The sequence below is a fragment of the Carcharhinus amblyrhynchos genome, chromosome 18, assembly GCF_965287045.1.
Source record: "Carcharhinus amblyrhynchos chromosome 18, sCarAmb.v2.hapA, whole genome shotgun sequence".
Lineage (NCBI taxonomy): Eukaryota > Metazoa > Chordata > Chondrichthyes > Carcharhiniformes > Carcharhinidae > Carcharhinus > Carcharhinus amblyrhynchos.
The window spans coordinates 39,534,320-39,551,462 of NC_137341.1; the positions used below are offsets into that span (position 1 = coordinate 39,534,320).

The window sequence follows — 17,143 nt, forward strand, 5'->3', positions numbered from 1 at the left end:
AAGGGCAATGACTTCAACGAGGCCCATGAGGTTGGCCTCTTAGAGTATGAGCTCCCTGATTGCGGTCATAATTGCCTGCCCAATCAGGGAGCCTGACATGAATATAAATATGGGGGTGTCAGCTACACTGGCATTCCAGGTTCTGACTCTGTACCTGAAGCATTCATGGTGACATGATGGTTAGCACTGCTGCCTCACAGCGCCAGGGACCCGGGTTCGATTCCTGGCTTGATTCGCTGCCTGTGTGGAGTTTGTATGTTCTCCGCATATCTGCATGGGTTTCCTCTGGGTGCTCTGGTTTCCTCCTACATTCTGAAAGACATGCAAGTTTGGTGCATTGACTCAAATAGGCACCTGAGTGTGGCAACTAGGGGAATTTCACAATAACTTCATTGCAGTGTTAATGTAAGCCTTACCTGTGACTAATAAATAAACTTTACTTTTACTTTAGTTGAATAGAGTTTCTAATTAAGGAGAATCTGGTGAAGGGACACCAGCCTCTGAGGAATTATTTCAGAAAATATTCTTGATACGGTCAGCTCCAGCTGCACCTTGTTCAACCAACCTAATTTAAAAAGCAAATTGAATAAACTGATGATTATTTTAAGGAAATGAATACATAAGTGTGGAAAGACTGTCTGAACAAAGAGTCTAGTGTTGTCTGTCATTGTTTCTATGTTCGTCTAACTGATACTTCAATCTATTGAAAGAAAATTGGTTCAAACCACAATTAAGTAGTAGACAGAAAGCTTTAAACATCTGAATGGTACCATGTCATATAGGTCACAGTTAGGATTACAGAATTTTATAGCATCATTGTCTGAAAGAGCTATCCAGTTCCTCCCACTCCCCTGTTTGGTTTTTGTTTAGCTGTTTGATATGACTGAATGGCTTGTGAGGCTATGTCAGAGGGGACTTAACATTCTGGTGTCATGTGTAGGCCAGACCGGGTAAGGATGGCAGATTTCCTTCCCTAATGGGCATTAGTGAACCAGAGGGTATTTTACAGGTGGGAATCGAACCCAGGTCCCCTCAGCTTCCTCAGTCTCTGGGGACCTGCGTTTGATTCCCTGGGTCTCTGGATTACTAGTCCAGTGACAATACCACTACACCACTGCTCAACACTACCTTGTAAAGGGTGATTAGGGATGGACGATAAATGCTGGCCTAGCCAGCAACACTCTCATAGAATCATATAATCCAATGGTGCAGAAGGAGGCCATTTGGCCCATTGGGCCAGAATTTTACCATCATGTCTGCCCTGGAATCGGAGCAGCTGTGGCTCGCAGAACGGAATTCTCCATTGGCCTCAGGCGGGATTTTATGAGCTTTGCCCAGGCAACGTCATACAATCTCGGCCATTGAGTCTGCACCAACTCTCTCTGACAGAGTCCCTTACCCAGGCCCTTTCCTCCATCCTACCCCCGTAATCCCACAAATTTACCATGGTCAATCCACGTAACCGGCACACCTTTGGAAGCTCTCGTCCTGTGAATGAGTAAAATAAAAAGTTGTAGAAGTTTTACTGTTACCAAATGTTTACTTATTCAATATTTTTTGGCTTGGAATTTGGTATCTGTGACAAAGCAAGGATCTCTCGCCAATGGCCTTGAACAAAGTTGCCCAGTTGCAACTTTACTTAGTCGTCAGGGTTTTAATAATTCTGAATTGTTTCTTTAAATGTGATGCAAGAATGCCCTGTGGATCGTAGCTGTTTAAATGGCTGCATTAATTAGTGGGATTGGCCATGCTAAATTGCCCCTTAGTGTGAGGGGGACTACTTAGGGTAGGTACATTTGGTATGGGGATAGGGCCTGGTTGGGGTTGTGGTCTGTGCAGACATGATGGGCTGAATGGCCTCCTTCTACGGGTATAGAATTCCGATTTAGAGGGATCTAGTGATCTCTGTGTTGTGAGTTTCCATTTTCCCAGTTCAATATCCAGTAAAGGGGATCTCTAGGCATCTAGCAGCAATGATGTCAGCAAGCACGTAAGCAGCGAATCATATCAAAGTATTCATATAGGCAGCAAATCGGGAAATTGAAAGCACTGAACTTGCCTTTCCCTTCCCTTCCTTTTAAAGCCCTTCCCTTTCAAATTAAAATTTCAGATAGTGAAATAAATGATTATCATTGGGGTAAGAGAGAAGTTAGAATAAAGGTAAACCTTTTTTAAAAAAATTTCATTTATTTGAATGGTGTTGATTTGTTTTTATCCTTATGAAGAAATTTGAAATTCCACAAGTATAAAATTTGTTTTTCAGGGCCAGTGAGGGTGTTCATAAGTAATTCTAGGTCTTGTTAAAAATCCAGCTGTACCTTATCCAGCAGGGTATAGTTTATCCACAGTTTTTACAGTGATATTAACAACATAAAATGTATGTTCTCATCAATTCAACTGGGACTGGGTGATAGATTCAGCATCATTATCATCACAATATTTCTATGCAAAAACAGAAAAGTGCTGGAAAATCTCAGAGGCCTGACAGCATCTGTGGAGAGAGAATAGAGCCAATGTTTTGAGTCTGGATGACCCTTCATCTAGACTTGAAACATTGGCTCTATTCCCTTTACACAGATGCTGTCAGACCTGCCAAGACTTTCCGGCATTTTTCTGTTTTTGTTTCAGATTCCGGCATCCACAGTATTTTGCCTTTATCTGCAATAATTCTACACCTGCTTGCTGACATCACTGCTGCAGCATGGTGGCATAGTGGTTAGTACCGCTGCCTCACAGCACCAGGGACCCAGGTTCAATTCTGGTTTCACCTGACTGTGTGGAATCTGCACATTCTCCCCATGTCTGCGTGGGTTTCCTCCAGGTGCTCTGGTTTCCTCTCACGCTCCAAGAATGTTTAGATTATGCCGATTGGGTTGTGCTGATTGGAACGACGGAGGTTGAGGGGGTGACCTGATAGAAGTCGACAAGATTATAACGGTCATGAACAGAGTGAATAGTCAGAAGCTTCTTCCCAGGGTGGAAGAGTCAATTACACGTGGGCGCAAGTTTAAGGTGCGAGGGATAAGGCTTAAAGGAGATGTACGAGGCAGGTTTTTTACAGAGAGGGTGGTGGGTGCCCAGAACTCGCTGCGGGGAAGGTAATGGAAACAGATATGATAATGACTTCTAAGGGGCATCTTGAAAAATATATGAATAGGATGGGAATAGAGGGGTATGGTCCCCGGAAGGATAGGGGGATTTAGTTAAGTTGCGTAGCATGGTTGGTGCAGGCTTGGAGGGGCAAAGGACCTGTTCCTGTGCTGTAATTTCCTTTGTTCTTTTCTCTTTGTTCTTTAATTGGCAATGTTAAATTGCCCCTTCGTGCCAAGGAGATTAACAGGGTAAATACATAGAGTTATGGGGATAGGATATGGATAGGATAGTTATCAGCGCAGGCTTGATAGGCTGAATAGTCTCCTTCCATAATGTAGGGATTCAAAGTTGATTCTTCTATGAGATTCCTTTGACTGAGCAGTAGATTTAAACTGAATCAGAAAAGGGGAATCTTCAACATAGAGATCACCAGATCCTTCTGGGCAGCTTTGTTGGAGGTCAATGGCAAGCCGATGACCTCGATTTCCAAGCCATTAAACCTCAAATTTGTTTCTGTTGGCTTCTTGCTTTAGTCCAACAAGTCAATTTGACAAAATGTGGTTTTGCATGGCTTAGAGGTAAAACCCCAACTGATGAGCGGCATGGTGGCAAAGTGGTTAGCACTGCTGCCTCACAGTGCCAGGGACCTGGGTTCGATTCCCACAGATGGGTCACCGTCCATGTGAAGTTTGCATGTTCTCCCCGTGTCTGCATGGGTTTCCTCCATGTACTCCGGATTCCTCCCAAAGATGTGTGGGTTAGGTGGATTGGCTACGCAAAATTGCTCCTTAGTGTCGGGGGACTAGCTAGGGAAGTGCAGGGTGTTATGGGGATAGGACCTGGGTTGGATTGTGGTCAGTGCAGACTCGATGGGCTAAGATTCGGATGCGAAAGCTTCATCTTATGAACTGTTTTGCTTCTCTCCACAGCTCTGCTGCTGCTGTATGACGTCACTAACAAAACATCATTTGACAACATTCAGGTAAGTCATCCTCCATACCTCCGAAAGAAGCAAACAGATTAGTGCAGAGACTCATGGTTACAGGGTAAGATATCTACAGTAACTGTTGTATGATATTACAGGAAACTCCAGTTAAAAGTGAAGTTTGGAGCGAATGGGTGGCACTATTTGATAAGGTTTGTCTCCATAGAAATAGGTTTTGAGGGTTGGCAGTGTACAAAGTCAGTTCAGTGCTCAGAATGTAACTAATATCTATCTTGGTAAAGCAGCAGAAGACACAATGCCAAGGTAAATGCTCAGTTTGCTAAATTGAAAGCACACACTCGGCATTTTAAGCCTGAAAAAAATCACAGAAGTTATGATGAAAAACGTTTTATTGTGCATCACCCGACGGCCAAATTCGCTTCCTAATTTAACAGAAGTTTAAATCCATTCGGAATGAGTAGATTAACTGCAGCGATAGATGGCGTACAGCCTTGGCTTGAACTTCAAAGGGTAACACGTTATTCTATTGTCAGATAGATCGTTCCCACTTTAATGGATATGAGAATCCTGCCTTACTGTCTGGAGGTGTAAGCTGGGAGGCTGCTTGCTCAGTTTGTATGGTGCTATTCATTTTATTCAGTGTTATAATAAAGCAGTGTTACTCTTTTGATTTCTTATGCATGGCTATTGAAAGTGTCAAGGATGTTGTCTCTTTGATTTGATTTATTATTGTCACACATATTGGGATACAGTGAAAAGTATTGTTTCTTGTACGCTATACAGACAAAGCATACCATTCATAGAGTACATATGGGAGAAGGAAAGGAGAGGATACAGAATGTCGTATTACAGTCATAGCTAGGGTGTAGAGAAAGATCAACTTTTTTGTAAGGTAGGTCTACTCAAGAGTTCGATGGCAGCAGGGAAGAAACTGTTCTTGAGTCGGTTGGTCCGTGATCTCACACTTTTGTATCTTTTTCCCGACAGAAGGAGGTGGAAGAGCGAATGTCTGGGGTGCATGGGGTCCTTAATTGTTTGGGCTGCTTTTCTGAGGCAGCAGGAAGTGTGGAGGGGGTCAATAGATGGGAGGCTGGTTTGCGTGATGGACTGGGCTACATTCACAACCCCTTATAGTTTTTGTGGTCTTGGTCAGAATAGGAGCCACACCAAGCTGTGATACAACATTTGTGACATGAAGAAGCTGTGAATTATTGGGCACTTGGCATCCTTTGGCACATCACCTTTCCTGTCAAGGCAAGAAAAAGTGAACTGAAGGTTGTTGATTAAGAATTATCTTTCACTCAGAATCTTCTGAGCAGAGTTTCATTTATTTATTAGTGTCACAAGTAGGCTTACATTAACACTGCAATGAAGTTACTGTGAAAATTCCCTAGTCGCCATACTTTGGCACCTATTCGGGTACACTGAGGGAGAATTTAGCATGACCAATGCATCTAATCAGACAGTGGCCGGAAACTGGAGCATGATGGCACAGTGGTTAGCACAGCTGCCTCATGCACCCAGGGACCTAGGTTCGAATCTTGACTTGGGTCACTGTCTGTGTGGAGTTTGCACATTCTCCCTGTGCCTGTGTGGGTTTCATAAGAATTAGGAGCAGGAGTAGGCCATCTAACCCCTCGAGCCTGCTGCGCCATTGAATAAGATCATGGCTGATCTTTTCATGGATTCAGCTCCACTTACCCACCTGCTCACCATAACCCTTAATTCCTTTACTGTTCAAAAATTTATCTATCCTTGCCTTAAAAACATTCAGTGAGGTAACCTCAACTAATTCACTGAGCAGGGAATTCCACAGATTCACAACCCTTTGTGTGAAGAAGTCCCTCCTCAACTCAGTCCTAAATCTGCTTCCCCTTATTTTGAGGCCATACCCCCTAGTTCTCGTTTCATCTGTCAGTGGAAACGATTCCCCCGCTTCTATCTTATCTATTCCTTTCATAATCTTACATGTTTCTATAAGATTTCCCCTCATTCTTCTGAATTTCAATGAGTATAGCCCCAGTCTATTCAATCTCTCATAAGCCAACCCCCTCAACTCCGGAGTCAACCTAGTGCATCTCCTCTGCACCCCTCCAGTGTCAGTATATCTTTTCTCCAGTAAGGAGACCAAGACTGTGCAAATACTCCAGGTGTGGCCTCACCAGCACCTTATACAGCTGCAACGTAACCTCGCTGTTTTTAAACTTCATCCCTCTAGCAATAAAGGACAAAATTCCATTTGCTTTCTTAATTATCTGCTGCACCAGCAAACCAACTCCTTGTGATTCTTGCACAAGGACACCCAGGTCCCTCTGCACAGCAGCATACTGCAATGATTTACCATTTAAATAACAGTCCATTATTCCTACCAAAATGGGTGACCTCACATTTACCAACATTGTACTCCATCTGCCAGACCATCGCCCACTCACTTAGATTATCTATATCCCTTCGCAGACTTTCAGCATCCTCTGCACACTTTGCTCTGCCACTCATCTTTGTATCACCTGTGAATTTTGACACACTACGCTTGGTCCCCAACTCCAAATCGTCTCTGTAAATCATAAACAATTATAGTCCCAACACTGATCCCTGTGACACACCACCAGTAACTGATTGCCAACCAGAAAAACACCCACTTACCCCTGCTCTTTGCTTTCTGTTAGTTAACCAATCCTCTATCCATGCTAATACATTACCAGTAACACCATGCACCTTTATCTTATGCAGCAGCCTTTGGTGCAGGCGGCACCTTGTCAAATGCCTTCTGGAAATCCAGATACACCACATTCTCAGATTCCCCATTGTCCACAGCGCATGTAATGTTCTCAAAGAATTTCACCAAATTAGTCAAACATGACCTGCCCTTCATGAACCCATGCTGCGTCTTACCAATGGGACAATTTACATGCAGATGACTCGCTATTTCTTCCTTGATGATAGATTCAAGCATTTCCCTACTATAGAAGTTAAGCTAACCAGCCTATAGTTACCTACCTTTTGTCTACCTTTTTTTTAAACAGTGGCGTCACATTTGCTGTTTTATAATCTGTGGAACTCCCCAGAGTCCAGCGAAATTTGTTAAATTACCACTTGTACATTTATTATTTCCCCGCCATCTCTTTTAATACCCTGGGATGCATTCCATCAGGGCCAGGAGACTTGTCTACCTTTAGCCCCATTAGCTTGCCCAACACTACCTCTTTCGTGATAATGATAGTTTCTAGGTCTTCACCTGCCATAGCCTTCCTGTCAGCAATTTTTGACATGTTATTTGTGTCTCCCACTGTGAAGACCGACGCAAAATACCTGTTCAATGCCTCAGCTATTTCCTCATTTCCAGTTATTACATCCCCCTTCTCATCCTCTAAAAGACTAATGTTTACTTTCGCCACTCTTTTTTTGTTTTACATATTTGTAGAAACTTTTGCTATCTGTTTTTATATTCTGAGCTAGTTTACTCTCGTAATCCATCTTACTTTTCTTCATAGATTTTCTTGTGGCTTTCTGCTGACCTTTAAAGATTTCCCAATCCTCTAGTTTCCCACTAATCTTTGCCACTTTGTATGCATTTTCTTTCAGTTTGATACCCTTCTTTATTTCCTTAGATATCCATGGCTGATTATCTCTTTTTCTACAATCCTTCCTTATCACTATTATATACTTTCACTGAGCACTGTGAAAGATGGCTTTGAAAGTCTTCCACTGTTCCTCAATTGTCCCACCGTAAAGTTTTTGCTCCCAGTCTATCTTAGCCAACTCCTCCCTCATCCCATTGTAGTCTCTTTTGTTTAAGCATAAGACACTGGTATTGGATTTTACCTTCTCACGCTCCAACTGTGTTTTAAATTCAACCATACTGTGATTCCAAGAGGATTCCTAACTGTAAGATCATTAATTATTCCTGTCTCATTACACAGGACCAGATCTAGGATAGCTTGCTCCCTCGTAGGTTCCATTACATGCTCTTCAGGGAAGCTATCGCGGATACATTCTATGAACTCCTCCTCAAGGCTGCCTTGACCAACCTGGTTTGACCAATTGATATGTAGATTAAAGTCCCCTATGATGATTGCTGTACCATGTTTACATGCATTAGTTATTTCTTTGTTTATAGCTCGCCCCACCATGATGTTATTATCTGGTGGCCTTCCTCCACGCGCTCCAGTTTTCTCCCACAGCCCAAAGATGTGCGAATTAGGTGGATTGGCTATGCTAAATGTCCCTTTACTGTCAGGGTAACTAGCTAGGGTACGTGCATGTGGTTATGGGGATAGGGCCTGGGTGGGATTGCGGTTGATGCAGGCTCGATGGGACGAATGGCCTCCTTCTGTGCTGTAGGATTCTATGATTCTATGTCCGCCCAGGTGAAAGCCATGCAGAGATGGGGAGAACGTGCATTCTCCACACAGACAGTGACCCAAACTAACCACTGTGCCGCCTCCCAGTGCAAGGGTGGGTGGTTTCCTAGGCTCCTGTTTAATATTGTCAGTTGACCTGTGTTGGTGAAAGAGAATTTCAGTGTCTGATGAAATGAGATGTCATCACATGGGGAAAGAGAGGTGATGGTGCACATATGTGTGACTGAGCCCTTAATGGCTATTTATCCAGCACTGGACAACCTTGTAAGAGATCAGCTCAGCAATTTGTCTGGATCAATGAATGCAGTGTAATGAAACTGCTCTGGTGGTGTTAAGTTAACATTGTGTCTCTTGTGAGAAAGGAACTAGTTAGTTATCTTTTTTGCATGAGGTGTTTCTGTCGTTTCTCTCAGGTACTCTTTTTCCTTAAGATTCAGTGAGTTAGGCAGGAATACCACAATTTGCGTTGAATTGTATGCACAGATTATTTTGGGGGGGTTATTTTGCTGCAGATCAGCTCATGTTCCCCTGCCCACCACCCCAGGCCTCTCTTGGCAATGGGACCAGTGATGTTGGTGCTGGTAAACAGTAGATATGGGGGGGGAGGTGAGGGGAGTTCTCAGTCAAGGAGGACTCGGTGATTCAAATGGACCTTCTGTGAACGTAGTGTTAGAAATGTTAATAGTGGAAGAATTTATTGACAGCTGGCTGAGTTACCTTCAACGCCTTGCAATCTTAAAGTGATTCAGTCTGTCACTGCCAAATATTAGAATCATAGAATCCCTACAGTACAGGAGGAGACCATTCAGCCCATCGAGTCTGCACCCATAGCAACCTCCAAGTAGGCCCTATTCCCATAACTCCACATATTTACCCTGCTGATCTCCCTGACGTGAGGGTCAATTTAGCGTGGCCAATCCACCTGGAGGAAACACAGACAGTGACCCGGAATTGAACCCAGGTCCCTGGCGCTGTGAGGCAGCAGTGCTAACCACTGTGTGTAATGCCAACCTCATGTTCTTTCATCAGGAATTTTGTAACCACCTTCTGATTGCATAAAGTGAAAGTGTAGCTGTAAGTTCACGATATCATCTCCTCTATAATCCTACAAACCTATAATTATCCAGTCACTCCAGGCTCCTCCAGCTCTGGCCTCTTGTCCATCTCCCCCTTCTTCAACCACAGTGATGGCTGTGCTTTCTACTGTCTTTATCCTAAGTGCTTGAATTTGCTCCTGAACCTGCTCTGCTTCTCCAGCTCTCCCCTTTGTCTTGCATCTTCTCCGCTGTGTCTCAGAGCCAGAGTTGAGTTTGCTTAGGTACCTCAACAGTATTGTGTAACATTGCCACCCACCCTACTCAATTTCCCGCCTCCCCTTTCACACAGATACTCGCTTCCAATTCTGTCGCTCAGATACATTCTTCGGTCTTTATACACATTCTCTGCTGCGCCGACACTGAGCTATTCTTTCGTTTCACAGTTGTTGGGGAGGGTCGGAGGCGGGGGCAGGATCACCTGATTCTGTGACCTCTCCTGACCTGTTGAGTGCGATTGCACAAAAGTAGAGTAAGTGTAAGGAGGAAGGAGCCCCACAGTGCTGCTGTGCTGTGAGGCCAAACACGGGGGCTCACCTCGCCTGGCCAACGTGGGCAAATGATAAGCTATAGCAGGAGAATTAGGCCATTCGGCCCATCGAGTCTGTTCCACAACATGCAGGGCCTGTAGAATGTTGCCTCTCTGCCTCTAATATGGCTGCTTGCCCCATGTGTGAGGAGGGTTTATAAGTATGTGGGACCGTGCAGGTGCTGTTTAATGGATCAAGTGCCAAGTATAATCACAGTACACAACTGAGAATGAATTCAGTGTCATTAGTAAAGGATAGGGATTTAGTAATGAGACAGCGATCTCATTCTTCAGCTGTGACATGTCTGAAGCGAAAGTCTCACATCATTGATTGCGAAGTGGTACAGCTTCATAGCAGAACAGCTGGGAATATGAGAGATCTGACAATGTGCCGATGTCTCCCATTGTCACATTTTAGATTGCGGGGGCGGCACGGTGGCACAGTGCTTAGCATTGCTGCCTCACAGCGCCAGGGACCCGGCTTTGATTCCCCACTTGGGTCTCTGTCTGTGCAGAGTCTGCACATTCTCCCCGTGTCTGTGTGGGTTTCCTCCAGGTGCTCTGATTTCCTCCCACAGTCCAAAAGACGTGCTGGTCAGATGCATTGGCCATGTTAAATTCTCTCTCAGTGAACCAGAACAGGTGCCAGAATGTGGCATCTAGGGGATTTTCACAGCGACTTCATTGCAGTGTTAATGTAAACCTGCTTGTGACTAATGAATAAATAAACTTATAACGCAAGAAATCTGGATGAATTCAGTTGGCAGTTGTAACGGGGACACCGATTCATTGCTTTGCTCTGATTGTTGACGCTTCCCTCTTCTGTGGGGCAGTAACAGCACAGTTTGAGACTCTCTGCGATGTATGGGAGTTATAAACCCCACGTACTCATAACTCATCATCACCACCTCTGCGCATTGCTGGCGTACAAGGCTAATTAAACACTCAACCTGGGTCAAGTATCACGGACCAAGGTAGCAAAGTACTGATGTCTCATATTGATAACTAAGTGCGTGGTCTTTCAGACACTTCAGGTCCAGCTTACTCTTGAGGCTGGAGGAGGGGTCGCTTTTGTTGGGAGCACAGAAGGCCGAGTGGGATAGCCAAGACGGAGGAAGGGTGATTATTCCGGCAAGTTATTAGATATGACCTTAAACTGGGGCACTGTCTCCTCTCTCAACTGTGTAAATGATCCCATGGCATTACTTTTCATAATGAGCTGGAGGTACAAGAAGGCAGCTCACCACCATCTTCACAAGGGATAGGCAGTAAATACTGGCTTAGCCAGGGATGCCCGCACCCTTAAATATTTAATCTCCCAACCAACATTATTCTAGAATCATGACGGGGGTTTATCCCATTCTGCCTGCCACGGGAATCTGAGCGGGCGGGGGGTTGGAGTAATGACTTTAATCAGGCAATTGAGGTGGGCCTGTGAGCATATCGACTCCCTGATTAAGGGCCAAATTGATGGGCCTCTTGCTTTGTACTTAACAAGGCGTGTCAGTTCCTCTGGGACTCCGAGAGTCCAGAGTGCTGACTGGAAGCACTCTTTGTGCTGTTATCAGACTTGAAAATAAAGAGATGTTGGTGAAGAGACTTCTGTTTCCAAGGACTTATTACAGGGGGATGGACCACGCGGAGGTCCATTAACCCTGGACAGGATTTTCCGGGTTATGGGGCGAGTGTGGCCAGAAGGTCCAGCCCGTAGAATCTCTCCAGTGTAGAAGATCGACCCCATCGATCCTGCACCAACAATCCCACCCAGGCCCTATCCCCGTAACCCCACTTATTCACCCTGCTCAGTCCTCCTGACACTAAGGGATAATTCAGCATGGCCAACCCACACATCTTTAGATTGTGGGAGGAAACTGGAGCAGACGGGGAGAATGTGCAGACTCCACACAGACAGTGACCCGAGGCCGGAATCGAACCCAGGTCCCTGGCACCGTGAGGCAGCAGTGCTAACCATTGTGCCGCCAGAATATCTGGACATTACCATTTGTGTTAAAGACAATTCTGTTGGCTTGTCAGCTGTCTTTAGACATCACTTCTGCACGCACGGCTCTTTGGTTCCTGCAGTGTCTCTTTTTCTTCCCTTTCCCTTTGAATATTACACATGCCGCATGTGTTTTACAGCCAGAGATCTGAGGAAAGCAACAGGCAAAAGCATAGCAGCGAGGGAGGAAAATTGGTGCGCTTCGGTGCAATCCGAGGGTTAATTTTATTCACATTTCCCGAAGTAACTAGCAATTTATGTGACAGTCAACCCCTCTCTGCCTTTGATGAAACACTTCAAGGGCTTAAAAATTGCTGGGAAGTGCAGGCTGACATGTTAGATTCTGCAGCTATCCTCCGCAGCCTGACTGACTGACTAACTGCTTCATCATTGGCCACATCCGTAAAAGTGAACACATAGTACAAAACACATCAAAACTCAAACTAAACCATCTGATGTAAAGTACGGACTGGATTCTCGGAGAACAGGGCAGCCACACACTTTTTTTTGCAATAACGTTGTTTTTAAAAACTATTTTTTCGGATTGGAAAATTACCAGAAAGGTTAAGAGAATATTGTCCTTTCAACATTCTTTTTATAAATAATCGGCGTCTGAATGCACTTTACATATGATGTAGAGATGCTGGTGTTGGACCCGGTCTCACAACACCAGGTTAAAGTACAACAGGTTTATTTGGAATCACGAGCTTTCAGAGCACTGCTCCTTCGTCAGGTGAAGGAGCAGCACTCCGAAAGCTTGTGATTCCTTATGAACCTGCTGGACTTCAGTCTGGTGTTGTGAGGCATTTTATATAGTCAGGCAGAATTATCAATCAATGATGACAATAGTGATATTGGGGCGTTTGATTAGCTTGGATTCTGGTCAGTATCTTCTGCTTGCCTTCTGGCTAACTGACGCTGGGATAACCTAGTTTAGTTGTGACATTTCTATTTTGTGGGCATTTTCCAGATCTACCTCAGCCATTTCCTTCATCCTTTCATCTACCCTCTATAAGATCGCCACAGAGATACCTTGTATCATCACATCCCTGCATGCAGAAGGAGGCCATTTAGTCCATCTTGCCTGCACCAACTATCCGGCAGAGTATCTTATCCAGGCTCACCTGCGCCCTATCTCCGTAACCCCAGGCATTTATCATGGCTAATCACTTTAACCTACACATCTTTGGACACTAAGTGGCAATTCACCATGACCAACCCATCTACCCCATATATCTTTGGACTGTGGGAGGAAACCAGAGCACCCGGAGGAAACCCACGCAGACACGGGGAGAATGTACAAACTCCACACAGACAGTGACTCAAGGCTGGAATCGAACCTGGGTCCCTGGTGCTGTGAGGCAGCACTGCTAACCATTGTGTCAACATGCCAGCCTATGTTTCTGATCCTAGCAGCCCTTGCCTCCCCACACTTAACATTAGACTTGTGGCTCTTTTCTGTATTGTGTTGTCTTTCTTAGCCAGCAGTCCGGAAGCAAAACTCAAGGTGCACTCCGACCAGGAGCCTGTAAACCTGATCACACCTTCTCCTGGCTTGTATCTGCTGCTTTGGCTGGTGTTGCTCAGCTTGGTGTCAGTCCTGGCTCAGTGGTCATGCTCTTGTCTCTGAATCCGAAGGTGCGAGGCCCCATGGATGTATCATATTGGCTGAAACATCAGCTCAATACAGAGGGAGTACTGCTCTGCCAAAGGTCCGGCTAATCTGAGGTCCCATCCATCCCTCAGTCAGAGATAAATGATTCCATTGCCCTGGTTGAAGAAGGGAATTCTGTCGTGTCCGCTGACCAATATTCAACCTGCACCCAACACCACTTTAAAAGATTATCAGATTTTTACTTGTTTCTTTATTTATTAGTGTCACAAGTTGGCTTACATTAACACTGCAATAAAGTTACTGTGAAAAATCGCCACACTCAGGTACACTGAGGGAGAATTTAGCCAATGCATCTAACCGGCACGTCTTTTGGACTCTGGGAGGAAACTGGAACACCCGGAGGAAACCCACACAGATACTGGGAGAACGTGTAGACTCCGCACAGTCAGTGACTCAAGCCGGGAATCAAACCCAGGTCCCTGATGCCGTGAGGCGGAAGTGCTAACACTGTATCACCGTGCCGCCTGTGGGAGCTTGCTGTGTGTAAATTGGCTGTCAGATTTCTCATGTTAGAATAGTGATGATGGGGGAGACTGTAGTATAGTGATGTTGTCACTGGACTAGTCATATAAAGACCCAGGGCGAGACCTGGGGATCTGAGGTCAGATCTCACCATGGCAGATGGTGAAATTTGAATTCAATAAAAATCTGGAATTAAAAGTCTAATGATGACCATTGAAACCATTGTCGATTGTGGTAAAAACCCATCTGGTTCACCAATGTCCTTTAGGGAAGGAAATCTGCCGTCCTTACCTGGTCTGGCCTACATATGACCGTAGATCCACAGCAATGTGGTTGACTGTCAGATACCCTCTGAACTGGACGGCAGTTAGAGATGGGCAATAAATGCTGGCCCAGTCAGCGGTGCCCACATCCACAAATGAATAAATAAGAAGCACTTCAAATGTACTTTATAGGCCTTCAAGCGTTTAGGGTATCCTGAAATTATGAAAGGGGCCAAAGTCTGCCTTCCTTTCCTATTTTTACAGCACTGGGTCAGCACTGTGCATCCTGCCCTGTTACCTGAGATAAACAGAAATGTGTGACTGTGAAAAGCCCAGCTGTAGAAAAATGTGGAGCTCTGTGCAAGAGCTCAAGCATTCCTTCAAATGCCACGGAATGACTTCTGCATTCAATCACACTCAGTCTCCAGTAACTGTCGTCTGTTGGTTTCAATTCAAGGGCATCTTCAATTCAATCTACTGCCAGGCTCTGACAAGCAGATAAAGCATTTCTATTAGATTATGTTCGACTTGTGTGAACACAAACGTAAGAATCACCTTGTGGTCGCCTCCCTTCTACCCATCCCTAGCTGGCTAGCAAGACAAGGAGTGCGACCAATGTCCTTGCTAGGATGCTAATGATATTTTCATTAAGCTGGCACCAAATAGGTTGCCCCGGGTCTCAGTGCCACCTTGATGTTGGCTGTGTCTGCATAATCTCGATTCACCCCAAAAAGCGATGGATTTGCACAATTCTTCAATACCTTGGCACAATGTAACTGCAGTCAGAATATAACGGAGAGAAATCATCGATCGATATTTACACTGCAACTGATATACTGCCACGTACAATTCTCAGACTTGTTTCTGTATCGGCTGTGTTAGTAATCCAGAGGTTAGACAGATAATCCAGGGCTGTGGGGGAGATAGTGGCAGGAGAGGGGATGGGTAAGTGTTCAAATTGCACCAGGGTTGTCACCATGTGGTGGCAATTAAACCCGTGGGCAAAATCTTTCCCAGCACGCGGAATGTGAAAATAGCTGGAGTTTTGCTGTAAACTTCCTTTGGGCTGAGTACAAAATAATGTTTTGACACATTGCTGTTGAATCTCTGCAATTTGCAGCTCAAAGCCGATGGGAAGCACTTCCGCCCTTTGAAGCAGTAAACCGCGAAGACAGAATTTGCATTTGCGACATCTCATCCTCACATCACAAAGTGCCTCATAACCAATTTATGATTACAGGCACTGCTGTCAGCCAGACACAAGCAACAGCTGTTTGTCGCTTGGCATGACCCGGTGGACAGTAAATTTGACAAATATTCATCAGCTTTAGTGGCATGGATTGAAGGAAAAACATTGATCAAGAAATAGGTTGAATGCCCTACTCTTATTTGAATAAAGACATTAGATCTTTTACAAACAGCTTTCTCTCTCTTTCTTTTCTTTCTCTCTTTCTACCTTTCTTTCTCTCTTTCTCTATTTCTTTCTCTATTTCCCTTTTTTCTTTCTCTCTTTCTTTCTTTATTTCTTTCTCTATTTCTCTTTTTTTCTTTCTATCTCTCTTTCTATCTTTCTTTCCATCTTTCTTTCTTCCCCTCTTTATTTCTCTTATTTTTCTTTCTCTCTTTCTTTCTATCTTTCTCTTTTTCTCTTGTTTGCTTGAACTCTCGTGCAGTCCTACTTGTATGTAGCAGGAAATGCCCTTTAGAAATTGCCCTTCATGTTGCATAATAAATGAACCGTCTGTTGAACAGGAATAAATTGTAACCATATACACTGAGGATTTGTCAGGAAGTCTCAGAGTTAAGGCTGTTTGGAATGGATCATCTGTTAGCGAGTGGATTGTGTAGCCAGAGCTTCACCCGTGTGTCGATGTTGAGCTGCAGTGGGTTTGATGTGACCTGATTTGATTTATTATTGTCACATGTATTGGAATACACTGAAAAGTATTGTCCCTTGCCCTCTGTACTGACAACGCACAGAGTACATAGGAGAGAAGAAAAGGACAGGGGATAGAATATAGTACTGCAGTTACAGATAGGGTTGGAGAAAAATCAGCTTAGTATATGATAGGACCATACAAAAGGCTGGTGGCAGCAGGGAAGAAGCCATTCTTGAATCGGTTGGCACTGTTGTATCGTTTTCCCGATGGAAAATGGTGGAAGAGATTATGTCTTGGGTGCGTGCATTAAGCGTTGGTGGAAAATCATGTGCCATTCCTGAACCACGTTGTCTCTTTTCTGAAACTATTTTTGTGAACTTTGTGTTCTTGAGGGCCAGAGAGGAGGAACTATTTCAGCACTCTCAGTTCAGCTGTAGCACGGTTAAATCTCACGTACACAGTACTCAAACCCTCCCCTCCCCAGCTTCCCCTAAACATTATCTCAACTTCAAGAGAATATTCCTACACTCACATCAGCCATCCTGTCTTCCCTTTGAGTGTAAGATGAGTGTAGCTTTGTGCTGCGACCGGATGCTGAGCAAGAGCTGTATTGAAACCAACCCCCATACCTCTACACACACCCCCTCTCCCCACCGCCCCACTGCGCACCCCCCAATGCCAAAGCACATTAGCTATTGTCATGGCCAGTGTTTAAGGACACAGTGCTCTCGTTGTATTCAAATGACATAAGAACATAAGAACATAAGAAATAGGAGCAGGAGTAGGCCATCTAGCCCTTCAAGCCTGCCCCGCCATTCAATAAGATCATGGCTGATCTGTC

General features: G+C 44.6%; 1 protein-coding gene across 1 annotated transcript in view; it reads left to right on the top strand.

Moving 5' to 3' along the window:
* rab26 (RAB26, member RAS oncogene family) overlaps positions 1-17,143 on the top strand; it is a 395,187-nt gene that overhangs the window by 253,459 nt on the left and 124,585 nt on the right. The window contains exon 5 of the mRNA XM_080206134.1: positions 4,023-4,075. Within this exon, the coding sequence (XP_080062260.1) occupies positions 4,023-4,075 (53 nt within the window). The remainder of the gene's footprint in view (positions 1-4,022; positions 4,076-17,143) is intronic.